The sequence below is a fragment of the Dromiciops gliroides genome, chromosome 5 (genome assembly GCF_019393635.1).
Source record: "Dromiciops gliroides isolate mDroGli1 chromosome 5, mDroGli1.pri, whole genome shotgun sequence".
NCBI lineage: Eukaryota > Metazoa > Chordata > Mammalia > Microbiotheria > Microbiotheriidae > Dromiciops > Dromiciops gliroides.
This window is the reverse complement of record NC_057865.1, coordinates 158,156,203-158,180,024: the sequence shown is the minus strand read 5'-3', so window position 1 is coordinate 158,180,024 and position 23,822 is coordinate 158,156,203. Positions and strand designations below refer to the sequence as shown.

Sequence of the window (23,822 nt, the reverse complement as noted above, 5' to 3'; positions counted from 1 at the left end):
GATCTGAACTAGGTGAACATTTGGATGACATGTAACATAATGAAGAAATTGCTTAGTGAATTTGGTGATGGGAGAAGAGTCAATGGAGAGCAAGGAGTATTCTGCTCAGTAAATTATGAGTTATGGGCAAAAGAGTATCCAGGATTGGAAGGGTGCTCCTTTTGGAGCATCAGTTTCCTTATATGTTTTACCACAGCTAGCAGAGAGGGCTTCCTACCTAGGGTTCCTGCTCTAGATTCATACAGAACCCCAATTAATCTCAGAGGTGCCCTGATCACAAAGACAAACTATGAGACTTTTATCTTGACCCCAGACCATAACTGTAGAAAATCTCTAAAATAAAACTTTGATAAAACTCAGTTTTAGAGTCTCCCAAAAGAAATTTACACAGTCTCTTTTAGAAAACTGCATAGATATCAGGTATGGAACAGCAAGTGTCTCCTTTGCCACAGAAGAAAAGCTTAAAATATAAAATACACATAAGCACACATTGACAGATACTTACAGGGGCAGCTAGATGGCGCAGTGGATAGAGCACTGGCCCTGGAGTCAGGAGTACCTGAGTTCAAATCCAGCCTCAGACACTTAACACTTACTAGCTGTGTGACCCTGAGCAAGTCAGTTAATCCCAATTGCCTCACTTTAAAAAACAAAAAAAAAAGACAGATACTTACAAATATAAAACAACATCCTCTATATAACCTATATCAGATTACTTGCTGTCTTGGGGAGGGGGGAGGAGGTGAGGGAGGGAGAAAAATTTGAAACTATAAATCTTATAAATACAAATGTTGAAAACTATCTCTATATGTAACTGGAAAATAACAAAATACTTTTATAATTTTTAAAAAAAAATAAAAAAAAACAACATCCCCTACACTTGTACATTCTATACATTCGGGAAAGGTTAGAGAAAAAAAAGAAAAAGAAAGAAGAGCCTTGTCAGACTATACAATTGGTATTTTCACATTTACCTTGGATTTACACTTGTCTGATCAACTCACAAATTCCAAATATTCTGACCATCCAGGAGTGGTCTTTTAGTTCCTTAAGGTTCTGTATGATCCTATTGATGGTCATTTTCTCTGAGAATAAATGTAGTTGAAAGAATCACCTCCTACTAGGCAATCAGCACTAAGTAAAGAAATCAGGAACCATTAAATTGCCAAATTCATGAGGTAACTGATAAGATAAAAAAATCTGAGATCATTGGTTTATGGTCATAATTTTTTTTCTTCAGGAAGAAACTTAAAATATATGATGCAACTGGGGATTTGAAATCCATTCTTAAGTTTCCCTAAGCAAGGACAGGTTCACAGTGTCAGATGCATGTAGCCATCATTGACTCTAAGGGAGAGAATGACCCTTCCTCTCCCTCCTCACTGGAAGTCCAAGAGTTGGAATCCAAAGCAAATGTATATACCCCCAAAAAAGTACAGGGACTTTCCATAACTTATAGCCCACTGAGGAGCAGCTCTTCTTGACTCAGTCAACTTAACTTGAACACAACCCCTCATAATCACAAGGACTAAGAAGGAGTTTCTTTGTTATTCCAAAGTACACATATTAACTGTGTGACACTAAGCAAGTCACAAACTATTCAACTCACTTTCCTAAATTGTAAAAAGCAGATAATAGCACCAACCTTTCAGGGTTGCTGTGAGACTCTAATGAGATAATATCCCTAAAGTATTTAGAACATAGTAAGTGCTATACAACTGTTAGCTACTGTTGTTGTTCTTTTTGTAACACGTGTCCCACAAAAAGGGGTTAAGAGCACATATCCAGCTCCATTACAGAAGTCCTGACAAATCAGATAATATGCCTTTACAAAGGTAAAGAGGGCATAATATTTTCCCCTCAAACAGCTGATGTGAAGTAAGCACTTTGGAAGTTTAGACTTCCAAATTATTATGTAGGCTGTCTCCAAAATCATTGGAAAATTCCAAGCTATTAAATCATAAAACTACACTAAGACTTTTGGGACACCCTGTATAAATGTGAACTATTATAATTGTTAGTAATATCTTTGCTGTTGCTGATACTGGGGATATGAACAGAAGCAAAAATGAATGAAGTCCCTAACGGGGGCAAGACAATACAAAAAAGGAAGCTGTGAAGGGTGGGGAGGCAGATATGCAGACAAGGGGATGGTGAAATCTACAGAATGAAACATAGTTGGTTTGTGCCTTTTCTCAAAATGGAGGTTTTGTCAGTAACTCACCAATGGGAGAAGGACACTGGAGAGGTAGAGAGAAGGCAGGTGAAGTATAGAAACAGACTCCAGAGACTCCTTATATTCGCTACACTCATTTTTATTTATTTATTTATTCTGTGGGACAATGAGGGTAAGGTGACTTGCCTAGGGTCACATAGCTAGTAAGTGTCGTGTCCTAGGCAGGATTTGAACTCAGGTTCTCCCAAAACCAGGGCTGGTACTTTATCCACTGTGCCATCTAGCTCTCCCCACCCAGGAAATTATTATACTGCTTCCATACATAGTAGTACCTTGTGACATTCAATTTCATTTTTTCATAACAAAGAACTAGTCTGAAAAGAAAAGAATGTGGTTCAAGAGAAGGAACATGATTCCCCACTCTCTTCAAGCCTGCCACTCAATATATTACACCCTTGCATTTAGCCACTTAGGTACACATTTATAGTAACTCAATCTTCCCATACTGTCAGCAATACCTCCTCTCCCCTGTTGGCCTAAGTTACAACTTAGCACAAAGGTGCCAAATAATGAAGGACGAGAAATGTATAGTGGGATAGCAAAGATGTTGGTAGAGTAATGGTAACGACCGATAACATGTGGAACTAGTACACAAGATCTGTGAGGAAGAAAAGAATTTTGATGAGAGCTTTAAAGAGTGATAGAGACAAAATTTGACATAATGGAGAGTGCATTTTAGTCAAGTGGGGTGTCAAATGTAATGCCTTGGAGGCAGAAGTAGATGAAGCATGTGAAAGCAATAGCAAGTATAACCATCTGGTTTAAGATAGAAACCAAGTCTGAGGGTGATTTTCCCCCCTTTATTCTTAATTAGGCACACAAATGACAAAATGAAGTACTTTTCAACTATCTTAAAACCGAGGAGAATGTTTGTATCTGGCCACACCAGCCCTGACCCTTAAGGAGACGTGAAAGTCTTTGGAATGGGTAATGTCAATATTTGGAAATCAAATGGGCAAATGACCAGAGCCCAACCCAGTTAAATCATATATGTTCCCTTGGTAATGTCACTTATTTCTCATGTTGAATAAAGTCTGTGTGTTCAAATTGAGACATATAAAAGACATGAGACATTTTCAAAGAAAACTGCTAAGAAATGTGAAGCCAAATTACACACTACAGGAAATTCAGTTCCAGCTGCAATGGTAAACTCATTTAATAACACACCATATTGTCAGTGTAGTGAAGTTTTAGCAGTGTTGTAATATGAGAGAAATTAGAATTAAGATGAAATTGAGCCTCCATTAACTTGTGTTGGTTTTTCCTTAATAACCTCTTACAATAGTCAGTCTTCTCAATAATTTCTACAGCATAACTTATCTGAAACATGACTCACATTGTCAGTATGGTTTCTAAGGGGCAGTTCAATATAATGGAATGTTCAGTGAATCTGAAGTCACAGATGCTGGGTTCAAATCCTGTTCCTGCCTATTACATGGTGGTGGAATAATCACCTTGCAGGACCTCAGTCTCCTCATCTGAAAAATGAAGTTTGGACTAGAGCCTCAGGGTATTCTATAAATTCTATCATCCCATGAAGTATTACTAAATGAGTTTACCATGGCAGCTGGAGCTGAATTTCCTGCTGTGTGTAACTTGGCTTCACGTTTCTTAGCAGTTTTCTCTGAAAATATTTCATCTTTTATATGTCTTAACTCAAGCACATAAACTGTATTCAGTATTTGAATGATACTAGGAAGGCAACATACTATTTGGTCAGGCTCAACTCCAGTGCTTTGCTTCTTTGACTTCCAAATAATTAACATTACCTATTCCTAAAACAGATCTGACCATGTCATCCATACCCTACCCTCTCAAACAAACAAACAAACAAAACCCTTTCGGTGGTTTTCTATTGCCTTTAGGATAAAATACAAACCCTTCAATTTACCATTTAAAGTCCTCTACAATCTAGTTCCCACCTATATTTCTTGTTTTATTTCATATTCTTTCCCTTTCACACACTCTCGAATCTGGTCAAAGTGTTCTGATAGCTATCCCCACATTCAGGACATTGGATCATCCATGTCCATGCCTTTATACAAGTGATTCCCTATGTCTAAAAGGCACTCACTCCTCACCTCTACCTTATTGGTGCCACCTCCTATATGAGACCTTTCTAGACTTCCACAGTTACTAGTATTCACTCCTTCTTGAAATGATTTGTGCATGTGTTGTATCCTCCAAGTAGAACACAAGCTCTTTTCTTCCCAAGAGCTAAGCTGGGTGATTTGCATATAGAAAATGCTCAGTAAGGTTTTCTGAATTAAATATTTATTGTGCCATCAAGGAAAAGAAAAGAATAGAATGCTTTTCCAGGGTATCTTGAGGCAATATGATATGGTAAATAGAGAGGTAGCCAGGAAGACTTAGGTTCGAATCCTACCTCTGATACATACTAGTTAAGTGACTTTGTGACACTGGGTACGACAGACTTTTCTGTGTATTAGGCAACTCTAAGGCTACAAATTGCAGAGAAGATACTATGCTGCATTAGTAGAGGGAGTTTCCTTACCCTAGGGTTCCCTATACCTAATTACCACTTGATTACCTAAATCACAGCTGCAGTACATATCTCTCATTTCTTAAGTCCACATTGCTTCCTGACACATCACTGTAGAAATGCCACCATGGTCTGAACCAACTACATGATATGGACCAGTCACACTCATCAACGGGTTTGAGGCCTATCAGCTACCCTCAATTGGGTTTAGTCCATCTACCAAGACAGTTTTACTGGGCTGCGGCTGCTACAAATGCTATGGCTTTTAACTATATACTAATATCATGATATCATCGGTCCTCTTTAAAAATAAAGGAAAAATAACAACAACCAGTTACTTCAGTTCTAACCAAAGGTCAGAAGAAATGACTTGCTGCTTTAAACCAATTTTCAATCAATCCCAGGATTCTGCCTGAAAGACAGATACTGTAATAAAGTATCATGTTTGGTAACCATGATTCCAAACTTAAATATTTCTAAGTTTTCCATAGTAAATCTTATAATGGACTTCTTTAATACAAATTCATCTAAATCCTTCTTTAAACTGTTTATATTTTCAGCCCATGCATACTTCTGAGAGTAACCAGTAACAGTAATATACTCCTGCTGTATATATTAAGAATGTATCTATTACATACATTCTATATTTTTAAAAAATGATAGGCAACAAAGCTTACAAAAGGAAGTGAGGTCAGTGTATACATTGGTGATTCTATTTCTTAAATATTTATTGGGTCCTTATTCATCACAAGAGCTTTCAAGACTTGGTTAAAATGTTTCCCTCTACTCCCCAATGATTTTATGCCATTATGCCTTTTGAAAGCCAATAACTGCTTCTAAACTAGCACATTATTCACATCAGTGTCCTTAATATAAATACGGTATAATTTTTTAAAATGCTAAGCCTGTGAATAAAACACTATTTTATTGAAATGCAAGGTGGCATTTTCATTATTGCTTATGGAGAGGTTCTGTTTTTAGCTAATGGGGTGTTTCCTATCTCTTGTCACATCTCTTGGGAAAAAGTAAATTAAACATTAAAGTCTGTGTTTCCTGACTTAAAAAAAAAATTTTGGAGAGTAATGTTCCTATGGTAATTCTTCTCTGGCATATAGATTATTCCTGCTTTCCTGAGTAATGTATTTTCTGTAAAATGGTAAAAATAAAATATGCCAGATGTATAAGAAAAAAATTAAGTAAACATTATAGTAGGTATCTTCACTTTTGAATCGCTTTTTTAAAAAGTAATTGAGATTTCCACTTTAGTCCTACTACAAAGCCATACTGCAACTGATTTCAAAGGATATCAAAATTAGCATATCTTATTTTTAATATTACCAATTCAACTGGCTTCATGAATGATCTTTGGAAAAATTCATTTAATTTCACCATCTGTGCAATGCTATCATTATATAGAGCCTTTGTCATTTGTAGTTATAAATAATCATAAAATAGATTAACAATAAACCCTTATACATCTATCTTATATATTTCCATGACAAATTGACAGAATGTATTATATTACTGTCTAAAAGTATTTGTTAAACTATGAAGTAGCCAACAGAACCTTAACAAGGAAGCACATGGAGAGTAACATCTTATTTTGAACCTTAAAATGTAATCAATATAATATAAAATTGAATTTATTGAGTTAATAAACTATTTTAGAGGCATAATGAGATAGTGGATAGATTGCCCCTTAGAAGCAAAAATATTTGGTTTCAAACCCTACCTCTGATGTGGACTGGCATTGTGATCCTGGGGAAATTCCAACTTCATAGTGATTGCTTATGTGACTCTTTAAGACTACAAGTTCCAGGGAAGATCCCCTTCATTGACAAAGGGAATTATCTGGGAGTTAACCTATACTAATAAATTATTTTAAAATATTATGAAATAAAAGCATTGTGATTTTAAAAAATAAGGGTTTATTCATTGAATTATGGTTTGGACCACATCTTTGTCAGGACCACAATTAAATTTGGTCCATACCAGGTCATTGGTATAGAGAACTTCTAGAGTGAAAACTACTTCTACTAGTATAGATCTGCAACTAAATTACTCTACCCCCACTATTGAAAATTGCCTCAAGTTCTAAGAGTTTTAAGTTCCCTATCTAGGGTAAAATAGCTAGTATGTTTTTGAGACTGCACTTGAATCCAGTTCTTCCTGACTTCAAGGCTGGCTCTCAACATAATATGCCATGCTACCTCTTGAGAGATTATTAATTCAATTTTTTAAATGTCCCTTAGCATTTATACCTTGCTAAAGGTATATCTCCCAAATTGTAATCAAATTAACTATATTTCAATCAGATAAAAATTCATATTGGATTAAAAGATATAGGTACATAGATATTTAAAGATATATGTGTGTGTGTGAATTAGTCTGCTATGTACTACAGAATTTAAGTATATCATAGCAATGATTTTGGAAGCTCCATCAACATGAAAATGATAGTTAACACCATCCTGGGCATATATATCTTTTAAAATTCTCTTTCATTTTCATTTATATTTTAACATAATATTTAACCTTCCTGATTGTTATGATTTCCCTCCTACATTGTTAACCACTTACAACCATTTTCCACAGCAAGGTATTTTCTATGGAATAAAAATAGTACTTTCTCCTATTTCCATAGCATGTTAGCACCAGAGATTTAGAGGTAGAAAGGACCTATCTAGGGTGACCACCTAAATTTTCAGATGAGGCAAGACAGAGGGAAGAGGAGGAGAGAGGGGGTGTAAGGATAGGAGGGATGAGGGAGAGAGGGAAAGGATTCAAACTTAAATGCTGTGACTTCAAATTGATCTCTTACCAATGAACCACATTCCCTCTACTCCATTTATTATTTTTAAAACCTAGAATCTATTAGATAAAAGCAAAGCAACTGACTCATTTACTTGTCTTAATAAGCATAGGCTATTTGATGTTAGATCACCATGTAAAGATGACAATTCTACCCATCTCACACAAGATTTTCAAGTTTTCAGGTCAGCCCGTATCTACCTCACAGGATTATTGTAAGGATCAAATGAGGCAGTGAATGAAAAGCACTTTACAGTGCCCTATAAAAATGTCAGTTACTGTTAAACAGACATTGTTTATATCTGCATGTATATACATATATGTATGTGTATATGAAATTCTAGTCAACATATCCACACAGATAACTGGTTGTATGCATATATCTCCCTAAATTCTTTATGGAACTCTATCTCTTTATCATTAGCACTTACCATAGTACTTACTGAATCTTGACTGAATTAAAGTATTACATAATTACCTTACACTTTAAGATTAAAAATATCATTATAACTATTAATAATTTACTCCTTAATTCATTTCAAGAAGCATTTATTAGCAGCCACTATATTCACAGTGTTAGGCCCTGTGAATACAGATACCTGACAGAATGTGTTCTCAAATAATTTTTGACTTGAAAGACATGACTATATAATAGAAAGGAAAGGGAGATTAGTCTTTTGGTGAAGTCCAGGTAATGGGCTATGAAAAATTTGCAGAGGAAATTTCTCTTTTAGCTGAAGATGTCAGAACAACTTTCATGAAGGAACTGGAACTTGAAATTGAAGCTTGATGGAAGGGACTTCAAACAGAGTCTAAGGATAGGCAATTGGATTTCAGCATCATTATGAAAAATAAGAAGATTGCTGTGTCATTGGACAATTGAATCTACTTGCTAAATGACTGAGCTAATATGATTAAACCATATTCAACTATGTGACGGAATAAGGCTTTCATTTTATACTTCATGTCTATGAAAAGCCCAATTTTCCCAAACCAAAAAAAGCAAGGTCTTCAAAAATTAAAACAAAGGTTAAAATCCCCATGAAAGACAAACAGTATGTTAAATAACTCACCCTTGTCATTCTTCTCTATATGATGGCTAATGACTTGAAATCAGTATACTATTAACATTTCAATTCCTAGAAACATTTATAGGGTTAAGATAGAAAACTAAATAAGTAGAAAGCTGAAATCTGATGCCTTCTGTTTCTGTGGTATTGGAGGAGAATCAAATGCTAAATACGTCCTTTAGCAATGTGATATATCCAACAAAAATGAATCTTTGTTGTTACAAAAGGAAGCAATTTATTTAACTTTCTCCCATTATTTCTGGTTTATTAGCCTCATTTCATTTCCATAAATTATCCTACTACAAGAGGAAATGATTAATTGAAGATTGCTTCCTCAAAAACATTATTTCTTTTCATTAACAGCTGCAACATATTGCAACATTGTGTTCTCCAAACATACTGTGGTTATTTAAAAAGAAACCTAATGTTTTCTTGCTCTCAAACATTTTGCTCTAACTATTCTGATTGCAGAACCCATGAGGAATCATTATGCCAATTTTAAAACTACACCCCTCTTCTCTATTGGTATAATTTTCATCATAAAAGTTTGCATCCAAAACCTATTTCTTCTAAGTGTGAAATAGATTTCTCAGTAGATGACTGAGAGGGCTTGTGGAATTTCCTTCGTTAGAATCTTAACAAATTGGGCAGCTGTCCACCAGCTAGGAGATATTTTAATGCTGTTCTTACCTAGAGACAAGAATATAGATTTCGATGATTCTTAGGATTCTTTCTATCACTAATTCTATGCTGCATGCCTAAAAAAGTATTTCTGAGATTGTGTAGTATGAGAAATCACCAGTTATCTACCCTGACTTACTTAATCACTTGGCTAATTATTCGCCCCTTTCCGCAGTTATCACGATATTATTTTGACAATGTACAGGCATGACCTAAGTAAGATTTAATGAACTGTTCTTGTTTGAATCTTTTGAGAAAATGTGATTACTGGATATTTGCTGAAAACGTATGTATCAGGATGAATACTGTCCTCTGGACATATATTTCTAAGATAACATGTGTGGCAAAACTACCACACCATTGGGATATTAGAGCTCCATCATGGTGTAGGGGAGTGAGAGCTGGCACAAAGCCAAGGAAACATAGGCTCAAAATACATAGTGGCTGTTAGCCAGTGCAAGTCACTTAAATTCTCAGTCATCCAGGCAAATAATCTTGGAATGAAGAGGCTCTGTGACCTTGGGCAAGTCACTTAACCCTGTTTGCTTCAGTTTCATTGTTTGTAAAAGGAGCTGGAGAAAGAAACAGCAAACTGCTCCAGTATCTTTGTCAAGAAAACTCCAAATGAGATCATAAAGAACCAGACAACTGTAAACGACTGGACAAACAATTTGGTAGAGAGAGTTTCTTCATCTAGGAGTTGCCTAGATCAATAAAATCACAGCTAGCTATCTCTGATCCCTAACTGTGTCATATGATAATAAGACGTGCTGTAACTCACCATTCCAAGCACTAGGTTCATGTAGCTTCTGACAAATGGGGCCTAAATTAGCAGATACCTTTTTTGGCTTTTCCAAGTCTGCTACTAGCCTTCTGCAATAATAGTAGAAGAGTTGCTGAGAAGGGCAAAAGGAGTGCTAAAAATCACACAGTGTTCAGAGCACCTATAAACATTAATTTAGTTGTTGGCACTCAATGTGATATCTTCATTCAGCAACCAAGGAAAAAATGCATTAATGGTGGAACCAACCACCTTCCAAATGACAATTTTGCTACAAAGGAAGTTAGAATTCTTTTCTCTTTTTTGGATTGCCTTCCACCTAGTTTGCATGTTTTTGTATGTCTGTAGTTCTTTATATTTTTTTCCCATTTGAATACTTGAACTCCTTGAGGGCCAGGGCTATTTTTTTTCTTTCTTTGTATCTGCAGCATTTAGCATAATGCCTATCACGTAGTGAGCACTTAATATGTGCTTTCTAAGTGAATCAATCAGAAGACAGAAAGAAGTTGTACTAAGAAGGTGATTAGGTTAAGGGTTCTGTTGGAAGAGCAATCAAGAGTCTTGTTATTGTTGGTTTCATCATGAACTCAAAAGAAACAAGAGACTTCATCCTGTGTAACACTTGATTATTTTACTTTAGAATGCTCATGATTAACACAAGCAAACTAAAAAGCATGACTATTACAACCTTTGTACTAACTTCTGCAGAAGATTACGTAGTAGGAAAAGCATATGAACAACCTGACACAAAGCTCTGAGCAAATCAACATTTACTGTAAATGCTTGCCAACTTTGGTGTAAAGTTGGATTCTGGGAGAAATGGCAGAAACTGTTAGAAAATATGGTTGGGATCATGAAATGAAGAGGGCCAAAGTCTTGGTATAGTGTGCATCAAATTCCACAACAAAATTGATTATGACTTAACATTCAATTCACTTTATATAGATTGTTGAGTGTTTAGAGAAATAATCAAAATCTACCAAATTAAAAGATAAGATAAGGATATCACTCCTCTTGGCTTCAGACATTTTCTCTGGCTACCCCCCACTCCTGGAAGATTCCCTTATCTGCTCCACCTATTGACTTTTCTGGCTTCTTTTGTGTCCCAAATAAAAACTCATCTTTTACTGGAAGCCTTCCCCAACTCCTTTTTATTCTGGTACCTTTCCTCTGCTAATTCTTTCCTACTTATCCTGTATATATAACTTGTTTATACATATTTGTTTGCTTGTTGTCTCCCCCATTTGATTATGATTCTTAGAGGCAGGGACTCCCTTTTGCCTCTTTTGGTATACCTAGCACTTAGTACAATACCTGGCACATAGTAGGCACTTATTATATATTTATTGATGATTGATTGATAAATACTTATTGATGATTGATTAATAAGATACAAGGTACAACTACAGATGATCCAAATTGACCTGTTAGCAATTACAAAAATGGGAAGTAGGTTTTTTGTTAGAGAAGTTTAACAAATACAAAATGGTTACCAATGCAAGAAAGTCAGGAGGTCAGAATCTGCTTTAGCGAGCAAATACTACATCCTGGCAGGAAAAGGAGCTTGGTAGCCATGACCAACATTAGGTTATAGAGAAAGCGTATTTCAAAGACTTGAAGGAGAAGCTGCAGAGGAGATTGTGAATGGCATTATCTCACCCAAGTAATTGCTTAGGTCTTACCCTAACTCTCCATAGACTCCCTGGGGACCTGGCCCACAGGGCTCATTTCTCTTTCGAGCTCTGGCCCCACCTCATTCCTTTGATCCAAGGAAATCTCCTGAACAATGCTCAGGGGTAACTCATGTCTAGGAAACTCTTCAAACTCCCCAACAGATATTCAATATATCAAATCCACTGAGCTCTCAGGGTCCTTATGGAGGCACTGTTAGAAAGGCTGGGGTAACATCTATTGAGCGATGATCCTGAGAGCATTTTTTTTGTGTGTGTGGTGCAGTGAAGGTTAAGTGACTTGCCCAGGGTCACACAGCTAGTAAGTGTTAAGTGTCTGAGGCTGGATTTGAACTCAGGTACTCCTGAATCCAGGGCCAGTGCTTTATCCACTGCACCACCTAGCTGCCCCAGAAAGACAGAATTTTAAAAAGCTTAGAAGTTGGATTTGGAAGAAAAACAAATTAGGACTAGTAGTTTATTTGAGATTATAGGCAACATGGCATAGTTCATATATTGCTGTACTTGGAAATCAAGGTATCTGGGTTTGAATCTTAGTTCAAGCTCTTACCTGCTTTGTAACCCTAAACAACTCCCTCAAACTTTTAGAATTTTAGAAAAAAAAATGGGAGTAATAATATTTGGATACCTCCCTCCCAAAGTTGTTGTGAAGAAAGTGTTTTGTGAAACTTAAGGCATTATAGAATGGGAGTACTCATGTAATGTGTTGAAAATTGGTAGTACAGGATGGAGGATAATGGAGGTGATCTTTTTAGGGAAACTGTAAGCACAGCATGAGAAGTTTACATCTGATAAGAGACTCAATAGGTAACTGGTAAGAGAGTAGTTTTGCCAAAATTAGACCAAATATATTATTTTATTATTAGGAGCTTACCTGCAGGGGAGATAGTAAATATTTCTTCCATATTTCTGCAAAGTCAGCTTGTCTTGCATGTAAAAATATTTTGACTGTTTTTCAGTTAAATTAACCAGGTGCAGATTTTATGGAGTATCCTAAAGGAAACAGAATTGTACCAGATTATAAAAAGAGCCTTATTTCCAAAGGAGTTTTACTAAGCATCTCCCCATGTGATACTGTTGATCTTAAATGTGTTTCATTTACCACACTGAAGGAGGTTACGTCAAGGGTAAAATAACAGGAACTTTCTTAGGAAACTGGTTTTCCTCTTCCTCTACTTTTATTATGTATTATTTGAACATCTTTTTTTTTGTCTTTTCTCCAATTCACTAATTCCTCAGTATAATAAAAGATGGAATATTTATAACCAGTTCCAGTGGAGAGCTGACTGAAGTATTCAAAAAACTTACCCACATGTTTGGCCTCCCACCAATCCAACAATATAAAGTATTTCAGGGCAATTGTTGTAGAATATAAATTTCATGGAAGCCCCAAGCCACCTCTTGTTTAGCAAAGAAAGATGCACAAACCAATAGAAATAGATTAAATCCCTTCCCAAGTGGTTCAATATCTTCTTGTCACCCACTTTTTCTTATCATAATCTATTGTATTGAATGTAATTTCATACATTCATTTCTTATGGCAAATATAAATAGTTTTATTCAACACATCACTGTGTTAATGAAATGTTATTTTCTAACAGACTAGCTCTCTGCCTATGTGCTTCATATAACTCAAACAAGACTGATTTTGTTATCATAGGTAGGAAGCTCAATTTTTAGGCCTTTACTACTGTATACTTTACATTCACTACTATTCTCAATCAATTTGGAATATCATATCAGCTTGGCAAAAAAAAAAAGTGATTTTCTGAAGAAAGTACATTTAGAAATTCTTACTTTCCCCCATTTCGCTTTTTAAATTTAACTATTTGTTTATTTATTTGTTTATTTTTATCAACTGACAGATAACTACAATGGCCATGGCTTTGAAGAAAAAATTATCTATGGAGTAGAAAACAGTAGCACATTCTTGGAGTGCAGCCCCAAGTCTCAACGTGCTCTGGTATACTGGCAATTCCAGAGGCAAAATGAGGAACGGAAAGAAGAGGTACAAGAATACAAAACATTTTATTCTCCAACACAACTCTTACTATTAAAGTGTTCCTTAATAATTTCACTTCCCATAATGGGGAACCTGGCTAGCCTTTTCCTTTTACCTTTTGAAACATTTTAGAATTGTCAGACATAGCCATTTTCAGTCATCAATTAGTCAAAAAGCATTTAATATCTATTTACTATATGAAAAGCATTGTGCTAACTTGGGGAGATACAAAGAAAAACCAAGAACAGTCAGTTCCTTTCCTCAGAAAGCTTACATTCTAATGGGAAGAGGAATTATGTACATAAATTGATAAAGATAGGATATGTGCTGAGTCATTGGAAGGTTGCCTCAGAAGGAAAGACACTAACAACTGATGCAGTGAAGGAAAGAATGTCTTTCTGAATAAAGTGGCACTTGGGTTCACACTCGAGAAAAGTCAGATATTTTAAGGAGGGGAAGTGAAGGAGAACATTCTAGACATTTAATGGGGGTGGACAATTGATACAAGGGTACAAGAATGTGAAAATGGAGCATCATGTGTGAAAACTGGTAAGGACTCTAACATGACTGGATCATAGCATTTATGAAAGAGATTAATATGTAAAAAGGCTAGAAAAATAGGAAGGCGTCAAATTGTGAAGAGCTTTAAATACCAAATGAGAGAGATAATACAGGTATAATGGCTAGCTAGCCACCTTTCTGCTGAAGCCATAAACTCTGACAATTTTCATTAATTCTTATCATTTACCTGCCTTCAAGGCTTGCACAGGGTTTATTGGTTTATTTCATCTTGACTTGTTACTAATTACAATAATGTTGTTTTTGGTTCTAGTCTAAAATTTCCCCAGAAAAGAAACAGAAGTATAAAAGATACCCAATGTACAAAATGAATCAGATATGGAACCAAGAGTTTATCTTTCCTTCCCCCCCACAACCACACAAAAGGGAAAGCTAAGCAATAAATAATCATAGAAAATTAGGATAGAATCAATTGATTTATTTCTATTAGCGCAGTCAGCAAATTCATAAGATTATTTCCCCTTAATGTAACCAATTCAAGGGGGCAGCTAGGTGGCACAATGGATAAAGCACTGGCCCTGGATTCAGGAGGACCTGAGTTCAAATCCAGCCTCAGACACTTGACACGTAATAGTTGTGTGACCCTGGGCAAGTTCCTTAACCCTCATTCTCCACCCCCCCCAAAAAATGTAACCCATTTACTAAGATAGTTTTTGTTCTTATAGTTATCCCCCAGGACAAATTTTATTGTTAATTGCCTCTCTCCATTATATATTTTGTCCCAACATATATCCCACCTACTTAAACTCTCTAGCTATCCATAATCACTGTACGAGAAATTTGGTCACCTGACCATACTGTTCCTCTATGAAATTCTTCCTTTGATCATTTTGAGGAGGAAAGGTAACATAGGTTGTAATTCTTCCAGTGAAATGCCCCATGCAAATGCAGAGACTATTATCATGGGACTATGTTGCTAAGATCTTATATGTCTTCAAATTATTCTGTTGAGAGCCTTTGATTATGAAAGAAACACAGTTGAACAAGCATCTGTTGTACTAGATAATGCAAAGACACCAATTTGAGTAAATCAAACACATTTGTTTAATGAACAGAAGGGCTGTTAGCAGACTATGGCCATTTCTGTCTTTATAAATTAGAATTCCCACGAGAAAGGTTAGAGAATATGCTAGGCCTTCAAAACTTTTGGAAAAAAAATCACTATAGTAACTAAATGTGTTCACTGATGGATAAAATGGTATAATGAAAAAAAATTCCTTAAAAGGGTGACTGAACAGCAGAAATATAATCATACAATAGAGAAAAACTATAGATGGGGAAGGTGCCCCCATATCCTACTGAAGCAGCAATATTTTGCATAGATGATATATTAGGTAAATGTGAATATTAATTTTATGTTTATAAATGAAATTAAATGATTACTATAAAATAGATCAACGATCTGGTCAAAATTACACATTTTAATTAGAATTATTACTAAAACCGAAAATATGTTTAACCGAGGAGTAATCGTCGTCATCATCATCCTCATCGTTGTTGTTAATAACACCGAAATATACCCAATATGCTTTATCCTCTATTGGCTCAGATCTGAATCCTTCAAATCTTAAGATATTTCTTTCAGTTTCTTTTATTACAAGTCTGTTCCTGTGCAGGGTTTTCCAAAACATGAACTCCAGTATCACCGTCCTGTTTCCAAACTGAAGTTGCCACATCACCTTTCACCCAAAATGTTACTTCTTTCCTTTAACATTCTGTGTTAGGAAAACAAGATCTTTGACTCTTCCACCTACTATACTGACTGTAAGAAGTATTCTTTTACAAAATAATAAAACTTTTACATAAATAATTATAAATGTAAATAATAATAAAAATTTGTATGCAATATAACTGACTTCATATTGAATAAAAATCTCCATTTGTATTGGATGGTCATATTTTCCTTATTCTATTTTAGTGCTAAATATTGCTGTATACCACTTCCATTGAGATACAAATTATAATGGCTATGAAATTTCCCCTATATCTAAACCAAATTTCTACTATTGTATGCTTTTAAAAATAGAGTTTGAAATGCCATAGATGAGATTTTAAAAAATGCCTCTTTTTTTTCTCTCACACATCAGATCAGAGTGGATGACCGTATCATCAAAACTGAACAAGGCCTTTTGCTGCGTAGTCTACAAAGGAAAGATTCAGGCATTTATCTCTGTCATGCAGTGGAACATGGCTTCATGCAAACTCTTCTTAAGGTGACCTTAGAAGTCATTGACACAGATCACTTAGAAGAGCTTCTTCACAAAGATGATGATGGTGATAGTTCAAAGACCAAGGATATTTCAAATAGTATGACTCCCAATCAGAAGGTCTGGTATAGAGACTTCATGCAACTCATCAACCATCCCAACCTCAATACAATGGATGAATTCTGTGAACAAGTTTGGAAAAGGGACCGAAAACAACGTAGACAGAGGCCGGGCAATTCCCAGGTGAATAGTAATAAATGGAAGCACCTACAAGAAAACAAGAAAGGTAGAAATAGGAGGACCCACGAATTTGAGAGGGCACCAAGGAGTGTTTGAACTGTGTTACCTCTGGAAACCTCACCTAAGTAGAAACTTGTTTAGACAGATAACTGGAAAAAATGCAATATACGTGAACTTTATCATGGCATTATGTGGATGTTTACAATAGTGGGAAGTCCAACTGATTTCCACCAAGTCTAAATTAAGTCCATGACTAACTTTCCTAACAGACTCCTTTCCTAATACCAACATATAATGGAGATTCAAAGATGAACATAAATATTCAATTTAGCTGACAATGTTTCCTACAAAGATTCCATTGTACAGGTTTTGCTTTCTTTGCCTGAGACTTAAAAATGTCATTTGCCATACTGTCCTTTAAGAAAAGGAAAACTGATATCAGCAATGTCATTTTTATTGAACTAAGCACTAAAAAACCTGCATGGATTTACAAAGCTGATTAATATTCCAAAATTGTTTGGACAAAAGGATAATTTTTATCTGCCAACACTCTTGTTTATATGTACTGGAGGAGTAAAATGATACTGAATGAAATGGTCTGTGGAAATATGAAAAGCATAAACCACCCATCATCCAGAAAAAAGTGAAATACACTGATCTACTACTGATGTCTTCTTTCAGCTTTGATCTAAAGATGTATTTTATTAAAACTATAATTTAAATGTACTATGACAAATATGCAGTAAAACTTAGCTCTTTTCTAAACTAGAATAGGCTTTTGTCTTACAAATATTGTACTTTCTAATTATTGTTTTAAAATTCCAATTGTGTGCTGCTTTTTTTTTCCTCATTTGGCAAATTTTTCAGCCGAGTCACAAAAACAGCCCGTATATTTTGTATGGCATATCGCTTAAACAGTTAATCCCTAAAACCTAGGTATAAAGTATGCCTTAGTTCTCTATAGAAAGGAAAAGAATAGAAACCTTTCACTTCCTCCCCACCCAAAAATATTACCTATAATAAATGTAAACTTTATAATTTCCTAACCCCTGCCAAACAGAAACAGCAAGGAATTTGGTTAAAAAAAGTATCTTGTTTATTAAAAATCAGTGAAGAGCAAATGAATCACATGTTACCTAAAAATGTTAACCATGATCTCTAGTTAATTGAATAGAAAAGGGTTTTTTTAATTCTGTCCATAAAGGTAGATAACAAAATAACTATCTCACAAAGTAGTCTACACACAACAAAGATTTGCCTCTTGGTTTGTGCTATGAAAAGGTGACAAACGATTATATTACAAGATCTTACATTTTCAAATGAGGTTATGAAGTAATAGTGCCTAACTCAGTTGAAACCCATAATACCAGCAATGCCTAACTACCCATAATTCATATCTCTTGGGGGCAATGGTTTCTCTTTCATGAACATGCCTCTTAATTTCAGTAGAACATACTTTTGCACATAACAGAGTTGGAGATATCACCTTTTTAGAAAGTGTTTTCATACGCTAATTTCCTAAAACAGTTTTGTGAAAGGGCATACGGAGTCGAGTTTATTTACCACATTGTCTTACTATTATTCACTGGGAATTATTGTACTTAGGATTCATCAAACCATCAACAGTAGAATATTATTTTCGTACAGCATTGTGTTTTCTGGGGGGGATCTCTCCCTAGGCCTTTTACAATTCTCAAGTAGAAAAAATTGCTAATTAATGAAGTGACATCAGAGTTCTAACTATAGTAGTTTTGCGATTCTAATTAACTTGTCACTAATTTCTCACTTCAGAATAGAGTGAATTTTAAAAGTTCCCATAAACTGGAATATTTCACAGGTTGAAGTCAAAGTTTCATTCTTCATGATTATTTCAAATAATATATTTGGTGGCATGTGTTTCAAAAAAAAGCTAAAAAATAATTTGAATTCAATAGGAAATCTTCATTGATTAATATGATGTCAGTGTGCCATTTTGCAATCAAAATATATTTCTTTATAGAAAATATTGTGTGAATTAGAAACAAAAGAACAAAGAGGGCTTCAGAAAATAGGTCATTCTAGCATTTTTCAGAAAATATCTCAACTGTACTAAAAAGGTAGTATTGAATTTCATTCTAAATTTGAACATCTTGAAGTTGAAAAGAATTTCTTTGCTGTAACAGATGTATCCAATGACTTATTAGTCTTCAAAATAGAGGGTGTGAAGGAACAAAGATTGTGGGATAACTCCAGGGATGCCCTCCAATTGTGGAGTGTTTTGATTTCATTATACTACTATTCAGAAAAAAAGGCTACACTTTGATAAAATATTGGCTGGTTTGACTCAGTAACCCATTAGTTCTAGGTTTTCAGGTTTTCTACATATATCATACAGGTAAATAATTCATTTTATAGGCAAAATCTTCTGCCAAAGTGTATTGAGAGAAGGCAGTTTGCATCCAAAAAAAAAATCAATTAAATTTTGTTTCAATAGCCTTCATTTGCATATTCACAGATCATTGGAAATGAGATTTGCTTTAAAAACTCATAGAAACTATGAGGTTCATAAGAAACATAATAAAAATATAAAGGTAGAGATACTGTGCATCACTGCAGAGCAAAGTTACACCTTCATGACCTGATTGAAGTGTAAAAAACAAAAAGTAAAATGCATGTGAATGCACATTTAATGATCATTTTATGTATTATTTAGTGGATTTCCATGGTATGTGTTAAATAGTTCAGTTTTTGCTACCTACACATTAGCCAAAAGAGATGTAAATAATTTTGAATAGAAAAGAGGGTACACTGTAAAGTACTGCTATCTATAGGTACTCCATTTCAATGTGTTCAACATACTTCTAAAATGCAAGGTGTCACCATGCAGGTGATAAGGTGGTTTATATGCTGTTTAAGGGCAGAAGCTGTATGCCCATTCACTAAGCATGTTCTTTGCCAGATAGTAAATCGTTCCATCTTTGTATTTATCACTGCATTTCAGATGGGAACTAGAGAACTGGAGACAAAATGTAAATGAAACTGCTGCTGTAAATTATTTCTTTTAGCATGTATTCAGTTGTTAAATACACATTTCTTCAAAATATTGGAATTTGGATGTCTTTACTCTTCCCACCAGCATCTAGTGTGAAAGAAGACAAGCTGGAAGGGTCTTTGGGATCAAGACTAACGATGCTAAAGAAAGCACATTGACTTTCCCCGGTGTAGTTATACTTGAGAGATGCTCATTGTGATAATGTGACATGTGTTTTTTTTTTTCTTAACTGAAATGTTACTAATTTAAATTCAAAATCTATCATATAATATATGGTTGAAATTCTATGAAGATTTTTCTCACAGTCATGAACAATTTTGTTTACTGGAGTTCTTACAAGATACAGTCTATTGAAACATCCTATACCTCATTTTGATATGTTGCTACTCTCTAAGTGTGGAATAATTATCATTATTTTTAAGAGTACCTACAAAATATAGTCTTATTTAAACACAAAGCAAATCTTTCTTAGGACAATTTTCTTTGAGTTAGGTTTAATGAAAAATAATTCATTTGGCTTCAAACAGTATGTAAAACATTAGAAGTAATTTTTTAAATGAGGATCTGTGCTACTTAAAATAACTGGCATCACAATTTTTTCAGGTTAAAGTAACAGCATTCAGGTATAAAATATCTTTCTTATAAAAACATAAATATATATTTTAAAATTTTTACCCTTACTTCATGAAAAGAGACCACATAATGCACTGGGAAAAGCACTAAATTTCACATTAAAAGACTGAGGTCAAATGTTGGCCTGCATATACAAACTATTTGAAACTAGGAAAGTAGCAAGGACTCAGTATTTCCTTTTGTAAAATGAGAGTTGACTAAATCATCTATAAAGTTCCTTTTTAGCTCTATATGATAGCATATGATCATTTAAACCAAATTTCTATTTGATAATACACATTTCTGTACTTCAGTTATTCCTTAAAGCAATTATATGATCATTAGTTCATGTGGATAATGTATTTTCATATAGTAGCTGATGAAAAGAAGTTGGAGAGGGAAGTAGTTTATTGAATTAATCAGTTCAAGGTGAGGGGAGAGATAAGAAAGAAGCAACCATGGTTTCAACATTCATTTTTGCCATGTGCAAAAATGCTAGGCTTTGATGCTTAAGATAATTTTTAAATGAATAGTTCAACAATTCCTACACATATGAGTATATGTAAAGCCAGAAAACAAACCGAAAAGAGGGGGAGCAAGGAAGGAAGGGAATGTGAGAGAAAGGGAGAGAGGTCTGAATATAAAAAGTCTGGCCTTAGTGACATAGACAGAGTTGGCTAGTTAGCAGAGCACTGTGCTAAATGTGGTGAGATAGTTTACAAAAGATATCTTGCCTTCATCAAGCTCTTACTCTAGTAGAGTTATGACAGTTAGGATATACACAGCCAGAAATAATACAAATAAAACATGATTAGGTTATTAGATACAAGTAAAGGTCTATGTGAAATCTGAAAGGGAAACTGGACAAAGGAACCAGTGAAAACTTTCTAGTAGTGTCATCATTTTGAATGGATTGTAGGACGATTATGAATTAAACATATGGAAAGATAATAAGGAGGAATGTTCTAGACATTGGAATCAAGAGAAGAAACATGAATGTTGGAATTACAAAACTTGGGTAGTGGCTAGTGAATCATTCCATTGGATAAAATATATAGTTTGTGGAAGAGAGTACTCTAAGATTCAATTGGAATGGTAGGGTGACATCTGATTATGGGAAAGTTTTATAATAGTTAAAGGCACATGCATTTTTCATGCTATGAAACTGAATAGCTTTGAATACTAAAGTGACATGACCAGATCTATGTAAAAGGAAGGTATGACTGGCAGTGGTATGATATTAGGAGGTTATTGTAATAGCATTAAATGATAATGAAGGTTTATGTTAGGATGGTGGCAACAAGAATATGGAGGAGTCAACCAGTCAACAAGCTTATATTAAGCACCTTCTGTCAGGCACTGTACTAGGTACTGCATATTACAAGGAAAGGCAAAAATTTTCTGCTCTCAAGTTCACAATCTAACGGGAGAGATATCAAACGTACAACTATGAATAAGCAATATCTATACAAGATAAATTGGAAATAATCAACAGAAGAGATACTAGTATTAAATGAGATTAGGAAAGGCATCTTGTAGAAGACGGCACTTTAGCTGTCACTTGAAGGGATTCAGGGAAGGCAGGAAATTGGAATAAGAAAAGAGCAAATTTCAGACATTGAGGGCAGTCAGTGAAAATGCAGTGAGTTGGAAGACAGAGTATCTTGTATAAGGAATGTCAAGGAGGCCAGTGTCAGTGGATCAAAGAGTATGTGGAGATGAATAAAGTGTAAGAACACTAGAAAGGTAGGAGGGTCCAGGTTATAAAGAGTTCTGAACAGGGCAGCTAGGTGGCACAGTGGCTCTGGATTTAGGAAGATCTGAGTTCAAATCCAGCTTGACACTTACTAGCTGTGTGACCCTGGGCAAGTCAGTTAACCCTCATTGCCCCATCAAAGTAAATAAGTAAATAAATAGTTCTGAACACCAAAGAGAGGATTTCATATTGGATCCTGGAGGTGGTGACCACCAGAAGTTTATTGAATAAGGAGAGAGATATGCACAGATCTGCCTTATAGGGGAGAACAGACTGGAAGGGGTAGACTTGGGGGAGGCAAATCAGGAGGCAACTGTAATAGACTAAATAGGAGGCACTAAGGTCCTACATGTGAAAGATAGTACAGATCCAAGTAATGTTGAGGAAAGAAAATTAACAGATCTTGTTAACCACAATGAAAATGAGAAAAGAGCCATAGGTCTGAGAGAATGGATGAATGGTAGTGCTCCAGACAGAAAGAGAAAATTTAGAAAGGAAAACAAGATTGAGGGGAAAATAAAATAATTAACTCACTTTGTAATATACTGAGCTCATATCCAAGTAGAGTTAGCCTATAATGAGATGCAGGACTGAATAGCAATCAATCAACAAGCTTTTATTAAGTGCTTAATACATGTATTAAGATGTGCAAAGCACATGCTAGATGCTAACAACAAAATCAAAACAGTTATCTACCCTAAGATTCATCAAGTATAGCTCGCTCCCTTCAAATCCCCTCATTTTGCAGGTGAGGAAAATGAGGTCCAAGTTAGAAAAAAAAATAGCTTGTCTGAGTGCAATCAGGAAATAAATAGCAGAGCTAGGATAGAAATCTGTCTTCTGACTCCAGAACCAAGTACTTTCCTTTTACACAATTCAGGCAAATTCTAGGTCTTTAAAGTCAAGGAGGAAGGAAATATACAAATTTAATCAATAAATTAACAATCATGTATCAGTTGACAACTAGGGACTATGCTAGGTAGTGGGGATACAAATAACAACTAATAGGTAATATTTATATAGTGCTTACTATGTGCCAAGTACTGTGCTAAACTCTTTTTTGGGGGTGGGGCAATGAGGGTTAAGTGACTTGCCCAGGGTCACACAGCTAGTGAGTGTCAGGTGTCTGAGGCTGGATTTGAACTCAGGTCCTCCTGACTCCAGGGCCAGTGATTTATCCACTGAACCACCTAGCTGCCCCTGTGGTAAACTCTTGATGCTCACAACAGCCCTGGGAGGTAGGTGTTATTATTATCTCCATTTTACAGCTGAGAAAACTGAGACAAACAGTGGTTGAGTAACTTGCCCAGGGTCATACAGCTAGAAGTGTCTGGGGCCATATTTGAAGTCAGGTTTCTTGACTCCACTGTGACATCTTGTTGCTTCTATAAAAAAAAAAAAAGATGAAAGAGAAACAGTCCCTATCTTTAATGAGCTTATCTTCTAAACATAGAGAGACCATGCTAATATATAGGCATATAGAAAATTCTCACAAACCAGTATAAGGTAATTGTGCAGGGTGGGGTGGCAAAGGGGGAAGATAAAGATAGTAATAAAGAAGGCCTTATGCAGAAGGTGGAGCTTGAACTAAACCTAAATAGAAATCTTAGAATTTCAAAAGA

At 35.2% G+C, this 23,822-nt stretch overlaps 1 protein-coding gene across 1 annotated transcript in view; it reads left to right on the top strand.

Annotated features, from left to right (window-relative positions):
* The window catches only part of SEMA3A (semaphorin 3A), a 297,699-nt gene extending 277,489 nt beyond the window's left edge, over nt 1–20,210 (top strand). Inside the window, 2 exon segments of the mRNA XM_043969236.1 lie at nt 13,639–13,781; nt 16,442–20,210. Of these exon segments, the coding sequence (XP_043825171.1) occupies nt 13,639–13,781; nt 16,442–16,897 (599 nt within the window). The 3' untranslated portion in view covers nt 16,898–20,210.
* The last annotated feature ends 3,612 nt before the right edge of the window (nt 20,211–23,822 follow it).